Genomic DNA, 17,517 nt, shown 5'->3' on the forward strand with positions numbered 1-17,517 from the left:
GCTACAGTGTATTCCACAAATCAAAATGTGACTATACAGTGAGTAACATTTTCAAAATGCTTCACAGCACAACAAGAACTAAATGTAACGAACAAACCTGTTATACATTTAAAACGCGAGGTTCACACTAATGCTACCTTTTAAATGACACATTTTCTTGCAGCTGAAATGGCCTGCTTGGCAGGACATTTAAAAAGCATTTCTTGTAAAGTCAAATTTTGATATCTGCTATGGCATGTCTAAACTCAGAATTTTTTAAGTATTAGATTCACTAATAATTCCTAAAATCAGTTACATGTGTCATCTACTAGAGTAAAATATAATACATTATCTTTGTTAGTTTGAAGGACAATCCTAAAACAATCCTATAAATATTGATACCATCAGTTTCATTAAAAGTTTGTTTTTTTAAAAAAGGAAAACAATTGCAGTGGTGAATCACAGACAACTTGTGAATAAATCTGTTTCAAATCCACACAATTTCAAACATACCGTATCTATTACACAAAATGAGTGAGAGGTCCAAACTGAGCCTTATATTGAAAAAGAAAAATGGGTGGAACACGTAGCAAAATCAGCAAAGATATCATGGATTGTTTAATGCCAATAATAATAATAATAATAATAATAATAATAATAATTTGCCCTTAATGCCCTTTAACTGACAAATTTAAGTGCTACTACTGGTAGGTTTCACCCAAATAGTGCAGTTGTACAAAATGCCAATCAGACAAGCTGATCATGACATAATAGTTCTAAGCCCCACATGTGAGGTACACCAAAAGAGGTCTTCTTTTCACCTTAAAATGGATCACACTAAACTAGATGTTCAGAGAGGCAAAGCTGCCTTCTAAGTACGTACCACCAGCTGGATTATGCATATAAAAGGGCAATAACACTAATAAAACGGGGTCAGAAAGGCAAAACTTTGTGACATACTTTTTGATAACTATTAAATTGGACAGGAAACAATAAAAAAAAAAAAAAAAAAAAAAAAAATGGACACCACAACAGGTTTTGCACTCTGTGAGCTTTCCAGAAAGCAACATACAACAGGTCCCTACGTTTTGTGATTTTTAATAAAGGAGTTTTTAGTTTGCATCTGTTTCTCTTGTGAAAATGCATCGTTCAATCCCAAACTCACACAACTGAATAGAGACTTTAAGTGTCATTTCTCACCATAATATAAGTGTGTGAGTCTATTAAGTTTCTGAAAATCAGCACTAACATATTTCTTTTACACACAAAAAAGGAAAATAATAAAATAAAATTTTATCCCATTTGCCACTGAAATTTAGGTCAATGGTCAAATTGAAGGTCAGACTTGAATATTAAACATAACTTTCAGACAGATTTCTGTAGGAACTGTTACCATATTTCTTGTGATTTGGGAGATATTAAACATTTAATATTAAAAAAAAATATGGATATGGATGCATTGTGACAAGTGTCACTGCTATGTAAATACATTGATTGAAACCAAAATCTAACATGTTCAAGTTGAAATATATTCATATATATTCATAAGTTGAAGTTTCAATTTACTTTGAGGAGATGCAGTAACAGCTGACTTGTATTTACTGACAAGTGGTGGATGAGATGGCAATATGGTTAAACCATACGTACCCACAGCCCTTATGCTTGGGGTCCAATAATTCCATCACATAGATATGCAATATGAACTGTTTTTGGTGGAGGGAAAAAATATGGCACATTTCATACAAATATACAAAAAAATACAAAATGTCCTCCTTTGAAGTTGGAACTAAAACCACAATATTTTGAAGTTCATGCTACAGAAATTCAAAATTCTTTTCTTCTAAAATTACATGTAAGCACAAGAGGATAATGGCACTGCTCACTTTAACCTTTGCTTCATCATAATTTTTCTTAAAAAATCAGGATTCATAAGACTTTGTGTGTCTGTGATACTCAAGGAGAATAGTACTGAAAGTTATTCTAGCTATTTTAATTCGATATATATATTTACACAGAAATGATATAAAAAACACTGGATCAAGTTTTCTTACTGGCCATATATTGGAGCAATATAACCAATCTAGCATTGACTTGCTTACATAAAAAATGAAGCATAATATTCTTCTAACATTAAAAATTGTAAACATATTTTGCTGAACATTTAATTCAAAAAGAAAAATCAGGAAATAACAAGGGTTCAAACTTATTAAGTAAATAATTATACAAGTTTCAAACAAAATCACTATCACTAAAATTTAGTACTTTTGGCAAACTATGTAGATGGATATATCTAGTTACATAAGTAAGCCTTTTACATGATACTATCCCTTGCACAGAACATAAACACATTAAGAGTACAGATAGACAAAATGTCTTATTCATAAATCACTATCTATTATATGTCACTGTACATAAAAATATACCTATATTAAATATAATTTTACTAAAGGATATATAACAGTTTGATGGTTCCTAGTTCTACTGTAATGTACTGTAAGAAAAAATTAATTTACGACTATCTAAAACTTTTAAGATACTGTCACTGTATAGAATTTCCTTTGATTAATTCATTGTTACTGGCCAAATCATTAAGCACACTTTACATCAATGAACTCCACCAACATTCCTTCAAGCATCTATCATTCATTGGAATCTTATTCTTTCTCCCAAGTATACATACCTAACATTCTTATAACATATACATCTTACTAATACTCTTTAAAGTTAAACCACGCTTTAAAAAGAATTGGAAAAAACAACATGATAAATAAAAAATAATAAAATAACACCTATGTACTTCATTCAACATGTTCACTTTTCCACCAAATGACCTCCCATCAAAAGAATACTTGGTGATTTAGCTACAGATCAGCTGAACCATAAAATTTTGCACAGTGAACGACAATCAAAACCAGACACCATATTGCTATTTGGTATTGCTTATCTACTCAAGAGAACAAAGAAGTATGCAAACAACAAGAATTCATACACAGCAGTTCTACTGCTAACATCAATGGTGTTGGATTGCAAAGGTATCTAAAGTGCATCAGTTGCAACACAAACAAAACTAGACCACGCGTTAAACATGGGCTTAAGTTACAACACAAGCATAAAAACAACAAGAAACCCTACCTATGTTCAGTTTTCTGACATTCAATACTATTTTCTACTTCTCAAAATACAGTTTCTTTACTATCAAACAATGGCAGATGCTTTGGCTCGGTTTACTGGCCGTTTCTTAGAATAAACCTATTTCTTTACAAAATGTAAAAAAAATTATACAAAATATTGATTTGAATTAGTTGACACATGTCATCATCATCACAAAAAAAAAAAAAAAAAAAAAAAAAGATTTGACTTCAAACAACTAAAAACCCATTTGGATAAGGAGCAGATAATAGTGAAGGTTTTTCTATCCTGACCTCAGCACCATAACTTAAGCCTGGACGTTTTGCACAGAAGCTGTAAGCTGAGGTGACCTAGTGGCTGGAAAGTAGACCACCTGCTCATTTGGATGGAACATTTCATAATGCTGCTTCACTGCATACATCTCCATTAAAGGACGATAGTTACAAATGGGACACGCAAACCCTTTGTGAGTACTTCGCTTTTCATACATATGGTGTTCTAAATTCTTCATACTGTCAAACCAGTGGAAACAGAATCCACACTGGACAAGTGTAACTGGAAGTCCTGGATTGCCAGAAGCATCCTTGGTTGGGGCAAGAAAACACTGCTGGTACCGATAGCTGGGCCCCATCATCATAGCACCTCCATGTGGCATCAACATAGGGTTGAATGGCTGAGATGGCACTTGCTGATTGACAGGGATGGAAGTTGGCAAATCAGTCTTTGTTTTGTCACTTTCTGGACACCTTGGGGCTTTTATGTTAAATACACTGAAATCTGGTATATTATTAGTTTTGTTTTTGGCAGACAGTGCATCCTGATCACCAGTTGTGCTTGTAACTTTTGGTGAGCCATCTCCATTGTTTTCTCTTTGACGTACCCTTAAATCCTGTGGCTGGTCACCTTTTCTACCAGACTGTTTTTCATGCTGTATGTGTGCTGTTGAAGTAGTAGTAGGTGGAAAATGACTCCTAGGGACATGGATCAATGGAGGTGGTGGCCGAAGTTGTCTCACCAGAGGTTGGGTGACAATAGCAGACTGCTTCTGCATTTGTGTAGGATTGCAAATCTGCGCTCCAGAAACTGTTGTTATAGGTTGCTGCGATGTAATTGGTTGCGGCTGCTGTACTTGCTGTTGCTGGGACAATGGCATATACTGCTGTGCTTGTGGCATGGATTGTCTGTGAACAGGAGCCTGTTGGGTTCTACTTGGCACTTGAGATACCACTCTGGTTGGAGAGGTATCTGACGCTCTCTGCTGACCTGGAATAGTTGATGGCTGCTGTGACTGACCAACTCCCATGCCCTGGCTATTATGATAATAAGGTACCATAAAAGGTGACATTTGGCCTGTTGGCATCATTTGTTGGCCTTGACCAGCTGCCATCATAGACATCATAGGCATCATCATAGGAAATTGCTGAGGAATCATGGGCATGGCTTGGGCAGGCATTGCTAGAGGTGGAATAACCATGGAACTACTTTGTGAACCTGGTGATCCAAGACTTCCTTGGGCAGTTGTACTTTGTTTGTCAGTTGCTGCTCTCACAGCATTGTATGCTGTAGTTTTTCCTTGCTGCAGCTGTGAAACAGTCTGTGGTGACAATTGCCTTATACCTGAAAAAGCTTGTTGCCTTACACCAGTCATCTCAGGCGGCTGTTGAACAGCTTGCTGAACTGTGGCTTGATTTGTCAGGGGCTGTCTAATGTTTTGTTGGGGTTGTCTAAATGCTTGCAGTGTTTCATTCGGTACCGCTGAAGGCTGTACTCCATCTTTCTGGGGTACAAAACCAGCTTTTGATTGTTCCCTTGCTTGGGCAAGATATGCTCGATTGATGGCCACCTGGGAAGGATATCCTCCCCTTGGAGGATTGGATGTTTGTGCAACAGAATTGCTCCCCTGTTGCAGCTGTCTATCAGTCTTTTTCAAGACTTCAGTAATAGTTGGATGGCTATCACTAAGTGGAGTTTTCCCCAGCTGTGGTAGGACATGTACAGATGTTTGCACTGTTGTCATAATGGAAGTTGCCTGAGTCACTGCAACTGTATATGTAGAGCCAATATCTACAGAAGAGCCAGTACTGTGACTCATCGGTATTGTGACCATACTTACTGGGGTATGTGTGCTCAGTGCATTTTCTAAAATTTGCCTTTCAGCACCTGAAAGCGGTGCTCTTCTGAGCTGCTGTGGTACTAGAGATGACTGCAGAGAATGGTTTGGACTCGTGTTGTGATTTGCTGGAGGTTCGTGTAGTGTCAATGCTGCAGTAATTTCTGGCATCTGCTTGGATGTGCTGGTTTCTCTGCCTGTTGTTACAACACTCTGTGGAATGCTGGGTATAGCTGTTGTTGCTGCTTGGCTCGAAACAGCAGTGTTATTTTGCATAAGTGACCCAGGCTGATGTGTTGACTTTGTGGCCATCTGTGAGCTCTGTGCTGAGGTTTTTGTTTGTGTGGCAACTGGTTGTTTTGGTTGTGGGTCCATGCCTATGAATATTACATCATCATCATCATCTTCATCATCAATCATACTGTCTGTCTGTGTTCCTATTGTTGCATACATAACCTTTTTCTTTTCCTTTTGAGGAGACCCTTGTGACTGTAAAGAAACAGAGCTTTTTGATGTCGTTGCATTGTTGTAGATAGAATGAAACTTGGGTTGCTGATTCAAAGCTTCTGATGGTGCTAATTCAGTGGTTGCAGGTATAGCATACGTTGACTGAAGTTCACGCAACTGGCTAACAGCTGTTGAAATTGCTTCAGATGAACTTATCTTTTTCTCTGGGCTTACTTGTCTAACGCGTTTGGGAGACACGGTTTTAACAGGTTGGGCCTGATTCTTCTGTATGTCCTCAATATTACTCAAGGAAGCAGAAACAACAGATGCCATGTCCTCTTGCACTACTGTCTTCGAACCTGTCGAGGTAGTGGCTGCAACAGGTTTAGCCATGCAAGCCGACTTCCTTTTCACAATTTCTGAAATACTGATTTGAACTGCCTCTTCTTGTATAGAGGGAGATTGCTTAGCAACACTTCCATCAACTTCACTTAAAGGGGCACTTGATACTGGAATGCTGGACTGGGTGGATGTCAAATTGGATCCTGTTTTTTTAAACCTATTTCTTCGCCTTTTTCTATACCTCACTGCCCAACTCCTACGGCCAGCTCTTCTTCTGTTTTGCTTTGTCCTCTTAGGCTGTGTTGGAAAGGTGCTTCTCACAGTTGTTTCCTTTCTTTCTGTTAACCTTTCACTTAAATTATGGGTTTCAGATATTTTATGGTTTTCAGATGTATTTTCTTGCAAAGGGATACTTTCAATTGATGGCACTTGAAAAGACTGCTGCTGATCATCTGAAGCCTTTTTGTCATCCTCACTTGTGTGTTCTTGTGACACTGTGGGTGGAAAAGAATGAACATTTGGCTGGGTTTCAGATGATTCAGAGTCACGTGCAGTTTTTTCTACTGTGTCATTTTGCTTGTCTAAATTGTAATAATGTTGGATCTGCAATCCATGGGTGTTTCTTTGGACCTCCTTCAATTCCTGAAAATTTTCAATAAATTTTACTTTATTCAGAATTAAATAAAAAGACCAACCTTAAATGTTTAAAGACAGCTAAAATCTTTTTACTTTAGATTTAAAGGTATCAAAGAGAGGTATCAACGATTTGAGCAATAGTTCAAAACAAATCATGCCATTTCAAGAGTGACCTGCCCCTCCACTTTCTTTTTTTTTTTGTAAAATTCTCCATAATAAACACAGTTGTCTAATTTACTAGTATGCTGTAATTAAGACATTCTGAAACCATCCTACCTCAATTTGCTTTTCTTCATGCTTTTCACTGAGCACACTAATGAAGTGGTCCTCTTCTTTACCTGACATAACACATTTTGACTGCTGTCCCATCCCAGGGTGTTCTGCATTTTGATGGGATGCCAAAGCAACTCGGCAGTCAAATTTGACTGAACAAGCATTACAGGCATAGGGCTTTATATTCAAATGTAAGCAGATGTGCTCACACATAGCCTCCTTGTCATAAAGAGTCAATGGGCATTTCTTACACATATAGTATGTGCGGAATGGGCCAGAGAATGGTCTTGTGTATTCTGAAGAAGTTGGCAAGCCACTATCGTGATTGGAGGTGGATTTACCTGCAACAGGACTTTCAGATGCATTTGATGCAGCAACACTGTTTGAGGCACTATTGCTCACAGACTTCTTATGCCCTGAGACATAGGAGATGTAGTGTCTTTCATATGCAGTAAGAGACTTTCGAACAGTTTCAGAGGCTGATAATGTATTTTTCTTCTTCCTTTTGTTTTTCCTGACTTTGGTTTGTTGATTTGGGAACATACTGGATGATTGTTTGTCTTTATCAGCAGACTTTGGGAACAAAGATGGTAATGAATCTTTCATACTGCAAGTCCAGTTTCTCTGAATGTCCTTTTTCAGCTTGAGTTTTGGTACTGCCACAGGGCTTTGAATTAGCTTTGGAAAGAAGTTTACTAATTTAATGAAACATGGTTTACACTGAGCTAACAATGCCTGTGAGGACTCGTTCAGTTCTACTTGGCTACAACTTTTTTGCAAGTCTTTTGTATCATTTGAAGATCTCTCTACCTCAACAGTGGTAGGATTATTCTGACTGTTAATGGAATCTTCTAAAATCCCTCTCACCTCACCAACTTGAGCATAGTTCTGACAAACCGCTGTGTCTTTGAAAGGCCTACTCAGTTCATCAGGGTTAGTGTTTTTCTTAGAATCTGTCAAATCATTTGTAGACTTTTCCAGTTTAGAAATACTCACAATTTGCTCTTTAACTTTCTCTTTGGAACTGCCACTAATCTGTTCATCAAAATTCTGTTCCTCACTTGTAGGTTCAAGCATTCGTTTCTTAAAAGCTCCAAAGTTGGTTGATTTAAGTTTTCTTTTCAGTCCTCCAAAAGTCGATGCAAGTTTCGGATTAGCCATTGTCTCCTTTGTAGGTACTAATGAAGACTTTTCTTCTGCTTGCCCAATGATGTCCACAACTTTCACCCTGAGCTCCCTTTCTTTTATAGTTGCATCTAAATCTGATAGCTGAAGTTTTGAAGATGCTTCCATATACTGCCAGAATGGATTTGTACGAGAAGATAGAGAACTAGATCCAGTAACACTACTTACAGTACTGGGTGTTTTGCTATATTCCTTGTCAGAGTCTTGATGACTTGTATTAACTGGAATCTCAGAAACAGGTTTGGAGGGAGACGGTTTTAAAGCAGGCTTTTGGGATTCTGCTGAATTGCTGGTCTTCTGGGTTTTAGTTTGGTAATCAGCAGGAACAATGTTGTCTGTGGTAACAGCAGTATCTGTTGATTGTTTCTTTTCTAACACCTTACTGTTTTCACTTTGGACTTCATCCTTTTCGTGAAGTGTGCATTTTTTAGGTTGCCCTTCCTTTGTCAATGGAACCACTTTCTTCAATGTACATTTCCTGGAACTTTTTTCTGGGCTCTCAGACACCTGAAAGAAATCAAAATATTGGTTTAACTAAAACCCATATTTTGTCAACTTTAAATCACACTTCTTACAGAAAAAAATGCCAAAACTGAACAAAAATAAAATTTATTCTCATGGAAAAAAACTGCATCCAAACATGATCTTAAATAATGCCAAACCTGTGGAAAGACAAAATTTAAACATTAATCTGAGCCACATATTTTAGCAATGCTGTGAGAAACAAGTAAAGGCTTTCCAGAGAGCAACCTCATACTTGACAGTGATTAATTCCCATGTGACCATGATAAAAGGAACATGACCCATTATGCCTTACATGTTATATTTTGCTGAACATTTTTTTCCGGCCAACTTTGTTAAGCTGGTTTTGTTAACACATTTCTATTCCTAAACGAGGCAGTTGTCTCTAATAGAAAACGTACAAGATTCCGTGTAAGGTTTTGCCAATTTTTAGCAATAAGGGCTACAGTCAATGCACCAGAATGACTTAGAAAGCATTAATGAAGTAACAAACATTGTGAATAAGTATGATTAAGCAAAAATGTTATTACACAGAACTTGTCAGAAAACTACCACAAAAATATCCATAAATTCGGTCAGCTTTTGTTCACTGCAGTCTGCTAGTCTGCCATTATTTTTGTTCCCACTCTCATCAAAATTCAGCAAAATTTTGTTTAATTTTAAGTTGGGAGACTGCAGGAAAACAGTCTGACTGGTACAAATATATCAACTCATGAGCTAAACATCTGCACAAAGCAAATGTATATAAAAAGCTGCAAGTCAACTAGCCAATAACTAAATATAATCCATCAAACCATGACTTAATGACAATGCTTCTTTGTTCACTCAAACTCTGTCTATTCAAACAAACCAGGATAAAAAATAGGATATAAAACCCTTAAGGAAGATGACAGTGTAACTTTTTGTAATATGATCCAAGCATTATAAAACACACTGCTTACATTTGGATAATTCCCAGACATTTTCCAGTGGTTCTACTTGTAAGTTGTCACCTATAACTGGAACAGTGTTCCTCCCACCTGGTTTAACTATCTACCTGTAGCCTCAATCAATGAGAACAATCCACTCTAATGTGATATCCAGTTAACTGGGGACACGACTGAACCACCTGACTCTCTAAATTAAACACAGTTAGCTACTATCTTATCAGAAGAAATTTAAAATCTACTCTGGTTTCAGACCCTGTTCATATGCTTAATGACCTACATGTGCAGCTTCTTTGAATGATATGTACTGCATTAACATTGCAAAATTGCCACATCAAAATCAGTTACAAGACTAAAAACTGAATAACCTGCAAACCAGTGGAGTCATCAATTGCTGTAAAAAGTGAAGTGGCATCTTCCAAATAGGCTTATATTTCCATATTCAAAGACACAAAGTATATTAAATATAAATATCCCACTTAATTAAATAACCATGACTATATGCCATTCGTGAGATGTTACCATGTCAATCATTGACACTGCTCTAAGTTAATGAGTAATTCTGATCTAGACTTCTATAGGGTTACAGTATGATTTAATATACGGCACCATTTTACAAACCACTAACGGAACACTGCTCAAGTACCACAGCGGATATGATCAGGCAACTTGGTTCCACAGCCTTAGGCTATAATTCAATAAAATGCGACTTCTTATGAAGAATATATAATTTATCCAAGCAAGGTTGTAAGCAGCATTACTGTCCACTTTAATGGCACATTTTTGTTGGGTCAATCCAGCTGCAAGAAAAAACTGACCCAATAGGTTCTACTGACACATCTGGCCAGAATCTTGAAAACTGTAAAATGCACTGTAGAGTACTTGCCTTCTTTGTCCACCTCAGCAGAAGCTTGCTCTGAATCACTGGATTAGTAGCTCTAACATTATCTGACGCCTCATGTTTCTGACTGGTATATTCTTTTTCACACATCTCATAACAAACTGTGAATGCAACTCATATAGTAGGTCAGTTAGTTAAAGCCTTTACACCCACTAGGGCCATATAATGAGACAGTGACCCACTTGCAAATGTAATCATCACAAGTAGTTGTACATATTAACATCATTTGCTACCCCACCATAAATCAAACTATCTGTATCAATTAAAGGTATATAAAACAAGGACACATCAATAAAAAGCTCAAGAGATCAATAACACACCTTTTCTACAACTAGGTTGCACAGAAAAGCAATCCAATAATTAAAACATTTAATATAAATTATATTCAAGGGATACACATTACTCATTTAGTCTAAAGATAACTGTTTCAACCACTCTTTAAAACAATACAGTATAATTCAACTTATATGCCATCCAAGCCACCAGGATCTGACAATCTACTGACCAAACCAAACTTCAAAAAAGATTACTCAAATTAACACACTGAGGTTAAACAGGCTTCCTATTAAAAATAAGAACAAAAACATGGGATTTTCAAAAGTTTATTACAAAAAAAAAAAAAAAAAAAAAAAAAAAAAAAAAAAAAAAAAAAAAAAAAAGATATGTACATTTGACCTAATCATTTATAAATGAATTGGAGTACATTTTACTGCTGAAAAATTCCACTGGCCCAGTAGGGCCAGTAACTGACCGATTTTCAGAAATTTCACTGGCCCAGTCCAATTTTAACTGCCACTGGCATTCGGGCCAGCGGTTAATGTCGCAGACTGATGCTACTGATAAAAAACTAAAAAGAAGCATAATGTGTTTTTTTTTGTGTGTGTGTTTGTGTGTGCATGTGTTCATAACTGTGTTCATTTTTGTACATATATACATAATTTATAAATCAGTTCTTTATTTTAGCTTGATGCTTTGGGATGCTTTGTCTACTTCCACTGACACTGTGGACAAAAATCAATCCAACGCTCTCTGTATCAGACCTTATAAACAGATTAGTCGTTTACTAACACTGCCCGCAGATCTTTTAGCACTAATGCCCAGAGAGGATAAATGTTAGTGCTAGGTATCGCTTTGCTGGTGCTAAATAATTTTAGGTGTTGGTTAATTTAAGAATTTTGTGGTTAATATGGGCATTAGCGGTACAAGATCTGCAGGTAGTGTAAGTAACACCTAATCCGTCTATAAGGCCTGTGTATGGTTGGTTGAATCTTATCTTGCCTATATAATTTCATCTTAGTTCAAAGGTTGACTGCACCTGTTACTGCTAGCATTTACATATCTTAAAGGTCAAAGATAACATTACTCTGTAACAAGTGCATTTTTTTAAATTAAATGACACGTAAAATAAGAAAATATTTAATCATGAAACTTATAATGATGCATTTGTAGTCACATTTTGCCATAAATTTTGCATCTTTGATGTTGTAAATAATATAAATCTTGTTTATTCCAAGTGTGTGATGTAGTGAAAGTGGTGTTTTTGTATATCATTTCCCACTAAGACTGCTTTGTATGCCCGCTTAAAATCTGAAGTATATATGATCCAAATGCGTGGTGGACCTAACAAATTTCCTCCACATAACAAGAAGTCCTTTGGTTACCATGGTCTTGACATGTCTCATGGTTACATCACATATCTCTTCAAGGTTTTTCCCCAGGATTGGATGGGTACAGGCTGTCTAACATTATCACCTATAACTTCCTACAAAATTCCAGGAAAGCAAAGCGATCATTTAAAAAAAAAAAAAAAATTCATAAGTCATCCAGCTATCTTTGAATACTGGCCATCAGGTGATGCCAGCAGCAGTCCAGATGACGGTTGGATGATTTGCTAGGAAAAGCCTTGTATCCCTTATATCATTAAACAATTCCTATTTCGACTTGTGTCATACCGACCGGATGGCCTTGTGGTTAGAGTGTCCGCCTCCGGAGCGGGAGGACGTGGGTTCAAATCCCGTCCGGGGACATACCAGTCCTTTATAAACGGTACCTGCTGTCTCCCCGCTTGGCACTCAGCACTAAGGGGTTGAAGCAGGGGCCTGGTCAGGCAGTGCAGAAATGTTATATTAGCTATGAGCGCCTAATACGGCAGCCGAGCTGTATGCTCCCCAGGGAGGTGAGACCGTCTAAGGAGTGCACCAGTGCAAAAATGACCAGGCTTCCTTGACTTAAATATTCATATATATATATGTAATTGTATAACTTCAACCTTCGGGTTGCCATTCTCCAATAAATATTATTATTATTATTATTAATTCAAATCATAATTACCGCTGCGCACAGGAAGTAGTTGCAGATCGCAGATGTCCTAGTTACATCCTTACTGGAGTGTGGTTTAGAACTATGTCCTATGAGTATGACCATACTTCCCTGTCAGCATAAGTGAGTGACTCAGTTGCTAAATTCAGAGTTCACCAAAAAAATATTTTTCAATTTGCTTTATCATACCTTATTGAAGACCCACTATATTAAACACCCAAGTTGAGCCCAGTATAAAATTGTGTAGATAATAATCACTTTATCAGTATGACAAATTGTGACCTAATCAAATTAGGTCATGATTGTCCATAGTAAATCAGATCATGAAGGTTAAATACCTTAATTTGTCAAACATTTGTACCTTAAAGCGGCATACAAACTGAGGGAGGGTGCTATCATAGTTGTTGAGATGATATAAGAGTGGCGTCTAAAATTATCTTAAATAATCATCACCATTAGATGTATATATTATTCATCAAAGCACGATTTTAACTTTGTTTTGTGTCCGTTCTTTGCGTTCAGTTCTGCTGTCTTCGAAAACGATTTGCATGCGCACAATTCATTCACTGTGCGCGTACCTTTTACTACAAATACTATTAGGGCTTCCTAACCAGCATGGCCATTGCATCATTTGACGTTGTCTAAGTACAAGGTTTCTGAAGGTCAAATGTCTTATTTACGTCTATTGACATATCATTGCCCTCTCTATTATAACCCTACTTTTATTCGTGCAAGTTTTGTGTTGTACTTCCTTCTGCTTTTTATCCCTCTTACGTGCTAAAAAGTTTTTTCTTTGCATTGTCCACCGCATTGACTTGTTAAATTAGGACAGTCGCATGGTACACCTGCTTACCCGACCTTCACCGACGGAAAGTAGGTTAAGCAGTTTTCCCACACTTCTTCCCACCCCCTCATTCATATGCTAGTATCTGAGTCACGTGACATGCAAGGTATGTTACAATCGTGGGATGTAAGTGCAATTTTTAGTTCTTTATTTCTATGTACTTGGCGCGTGTTAGACGTTAAATTTGAAATGGATCTTGTTTAATTGAAGTGTTAGATGCTGTGGAAGTGACGTTTTTGTGAATAATTTCCAGCATACAAATCGCTTTGTATGCTGCTTTAAGTTTCTGTAATAATGTCTATTCAGAACAATTCATTATCATCATCACCATCATTATCATTAATCAATTAATTAACTTTTCATGAAAAAGTTCATTTTTCTGAGTATTTTCAAACATGACATCCTTACTGGTGATGAAAAAACAGTCTTATATTGTTCACTCACTTTAACAGGCACCCAAACTTCAGTTTCTCTATGCCCACTCCTGAGCCATCTTTGTTTGGCTCTATGTCCACTTCTGGTGGTCACTTTGGCAGGAGGTGTAGCAGCAGCAGTCTGAAAAAGTAAAAGATAATTGCCAAATCATTTTTTTAACATTATACAGTATTTTCCTGTTAAGTAACTGTTATATTGCATAATTACCAAATGATATGTAGTTTTAAACACTGTAGAGAATTTTACAACTTTCGTGATTCCCAATTTATAGATATAAGCATTTACTCAATCCACAGAAAATAATGCTTTGTGCCTTAGGTCTACTGCATTGATTTCTCACTGACTGCAAACAGATGTGAAAAGTACTTATGTCTTCCCTGCACAAATGAAAAATGCGGAAAGGAGTAGAAAGGAAACACTATCATATCAAAATCTACTTCTACTACACACAAATTGAAGCATTTTGTTTGTTGAGATTGATCTACTACAACATTGTCAAAACCATGATATATAAAATGTGTTCCAGTTTTGCCATGCCTTAATGCTTCATCATTTATAAAATAAATTAAATTCATTTCAAATCTAAACATGCATCCAAAATATGTATAAGAGCATGTGATCAGCACAGTAGTGTCTTGTTCATCTGCTTATTACTGCATACCTATTCCCTAAAGTTTTATGCCCTGTTAGCCAAAATCAGGCTACAAAAATAACTTAAACTGGTTGCTAACATACCAGCATAAAATGTTCATGACTTTTTTTGTCTTCAGAAAAAGGATGGTTATTTTGCTGATGATGTCATAGGAGTGTTTTGAGGGTGAAAGTGCCATTTTCGGTTTTTTGATGTTCTACCTTAGCTCAGATGAGAAAAATTTCTAAGGTAAATGAAAATTGTGAATGAGCATTATAGGGCAGTATAACTGATTTTTTTTTACAATGCACTCTGTTAAGATTTTATCAATAATAACTATATAAATTACACCAACTGCAACTGATTTTTTACAATGCACTCTGTTAAGATTTCATTACCAATACCTAGATAAATTATACCTAATACCTAAATAATGGTTATTTAAAAATTGTTTAAATGATGTTATCAAAAATCAGTAGCACAAAATGGTCTTCACACCTTTGCCAATTACTACATCAATTTTGGAGATTTTATCTGCCGTGGTTGCAGAGTTATCTACCGCTACCTACGGCTACACCCAATTTGGATTATTGTGGTGTGGTCAAAAAATTCTCCAAGGTACTTCAAGAGGTCAAAATGGCAGCTTCGTACAATGACAGCCCTGCCTTCTACCAAAATAGCACAGTCCTTCAGGATATGCCTGATATAATGGATCAATACATAAATAAGAAATTACATTAGCTTACATAATGATGGAAGGGTATATAAACTTAAGGGGAGGGGAGATACCTAGGATTTATCAAACCACCATCACTAGGCACAAACTACAAAGTAACATGATCCTTCACACTTAAGATACATTTTTACTAGCAGACTTGTTTTACAATCCTGGAAAATAAATATTTTGGGCTTAAAAATAATAAAAATTAGCTTACAAAAATGACTACATGTCCCCATAAGCACCAGTCAATACAATTTTTACAGCATCATCTTGCTAATGAAAGAAGCTACAAAATATTCTCTAATATTCTTTTTTAAAAGTATTGTTTAGATATTATCAGAAAAGTGTGAAATTCAGGAAATAGGTACAAGAAAAGAAAGAAAAAAAGCCTTAAAATCACACAGACCAGCAAACTTAGGAGGATTTATCAGACTGTCCTATTCAAAATCTAGTCCAAAGGTAGAGTTCAAAGATGAAATCTATAGATAATGAAAAATCAACAACTACCTCTAGATAAAATTTCTAAGTCAAACAGAAAAGTCATGTAGCAGTATATATAAAGATATAGTGTGAAGGTATTTAACAGATGACCCAAGTCTACAAGATGAAAACTGTGGTATATGTGTATATGAGTGAGAAGCAAACCGTTTCAAGAATCAAGGGTCTGTCTCTCTCTTAGTTCTTAAAAATTTATTTTTTAATAATAGAGACATTTTGAATAAAGCAAGGTGAAACATGTACTCATTACTTCAGCATAACCAGGCATCTGATAATGTCCCCTCTTCTGTTCTAGCCTTCTATGTCAAGAAAACGGTTCCTACTTAAAGGGATTATAACTCTTCGTATGAGATCTATATTTCACAATAAAAACATAGAAATATAATATATTCTGTTTTACCATAAAAAACGGCAGTAATAGCTATTACTCTGATATCTGAGCCTGTCATTTGACCCCGTGACCTCCATAGATGGCTATACACTGTAATAATCTCTTAAGAAATTATTATAAAAAAAAAAAAAACAAAACAAAACAGGGACTAACTTTGAATGTAGAAATGGATTCATTAACCATTTGTAAATATAGCAAAATTGTTGTTTACTCCAGGGAAATTCATTTTTTGGCCAAAAGGAACAGTTATTATCTCTTTAAGCAAAGGAAAAATTCTCTCTTGGATCCCACAAAATTGTTTAATGTGACTTTTAATACCCCTATGGACATTTCCACACAATCATGTTCATCTTTTCTTACTTAAATAAAAATATATATACTGCTTCAAGGCTCTCAAATCAAACTTACGCATTTTGCATGAGGTTGACATTTATTTTAAAATCGCTGTGTCAGCAGTTTTCTTTGATGTCATTACTTGGCACAAGTGAACAAGTACTTGTTCACGTATAGTAGCACATCCCACTTACCACTTCAACCATTGCCACCATGATGTAAAGCTTAGTAGCACTTACAGTTTACTAGAAGTCAACATATGCCCAGGAATTCCATCTACCAAATTTTGTTCATACTATTTTCCCTTTTTATTTTATTTTTTGAAACAGGACCTGTGTCCAAATAAAATGAAATGATTATGAAGTGTTTGATACACTATTATGTGCTTCAGTTTCTTAAACGATTACGTGAGAAATAATTTAAAACTGGACTTAAATCTTAGGCTAAATTAGTAAATAAATATCAAATTTGGTTACAAGACGGACCAAAACTATACTAACACAGAGTGCCCAGCTAATGTGCCAGAGTTTTAAAAATGTAAAAAATCAATGTCTCAACATGTCTAGGCTATGAAACAACTACTCACCTTCAGCTTCATTTCACAAGGACAAAATATTCTCCCTCCAGTTTCCCGTTGTTATTGCTGTTGGTGATGGTCAATCCGCCATTTCTCTCCGCATTCCACACACTGGCCTCGTTTTTATTGAGCGTGTGGGCCAACTTCACATCGAAAATGAGGTTTTTGTTAACATGGCTCTAGCATTAAAAAGTGCCTGTCGAAATTATTGCGCCTAGACTCTTTGAAATCACCGCATTCTTTTAACAAAAAGTTTTTGTCGTTGTTATAGGAGCAAAGCCATACATGTTTACTTGTTTTTTTGAGGAGACAAAAAGG

At 36.1% G+C, this 17,517-nt stretch overlaps 1 protein-coding gene and 1 long non-coding RNA gene across 3 annotated transcripts; both read right to left on the minus strand.

The window, feature by feature from the left end:
* Window positions 1-249: 249 nt before the first annotated feature.
* On the minus strand, window positions 250-17,507 carry LOC106173802 (uncharacterized). 2 transcript variants are annotated; one of them, XM_013555049.2, is made up of 4 exons: window positions 17,209-17,507; window positions 14,058-14,168; window positions 6,920-8,608; window positions 250-6,649 (listed from the first exon to the last, which is right to left on the minus strand). In XM_013555049.2, exons 1-4 carry the CDS (start codon window positions 17,218-17,220, stop codon window positions 3,416-3,418), a joined length of 5,046 nt encoding a protein of 1,681 aa, XP_013410503.2. In that variant the 5' UTR covers window positions 17,221-17,507; the 3' UTR covers window positions 250-3,415. The 2 variants fall into 2 exon arrangements, with proteins under 2 accessions (XP_013410503.2, XP_013410504.2); XM_013555050.2 differs by lacking the exons at window positions 14,058-14,168; window positions 17,209-17,507 and adding an exon at window positions 9,565-11,068.
* Window positions 11,073-14,040, minus strand: LOC147764273 (uncharacterized). The gene is made up of 2 exons (XR_015335616.1): window positions 12,782-14,040; window positions 11,073-12,212 (listed from the first exon to the last, which is right to left on the minus strand). It is a non-coding gene; the product is annotated as an uncharacterized LOC147764273 (long non-coding RNA).
* Window positions 17,508-17,517: the final 10 nt, after the last annotated feature.

Source organism: Lingula anatina, chromosome 1 (assembly GCF_051362555.1).
Source record: "Lingula anatina isolate TDL-2025a chromosome 1, LinAna3.0, whole genome shotgun sequence".
Lineage (NCBI taxonomy): Eukaryota > Metazoa > Brachiopoda > Lingulata > Lingulida > Lingulidae > Lingula > Lingula anatina.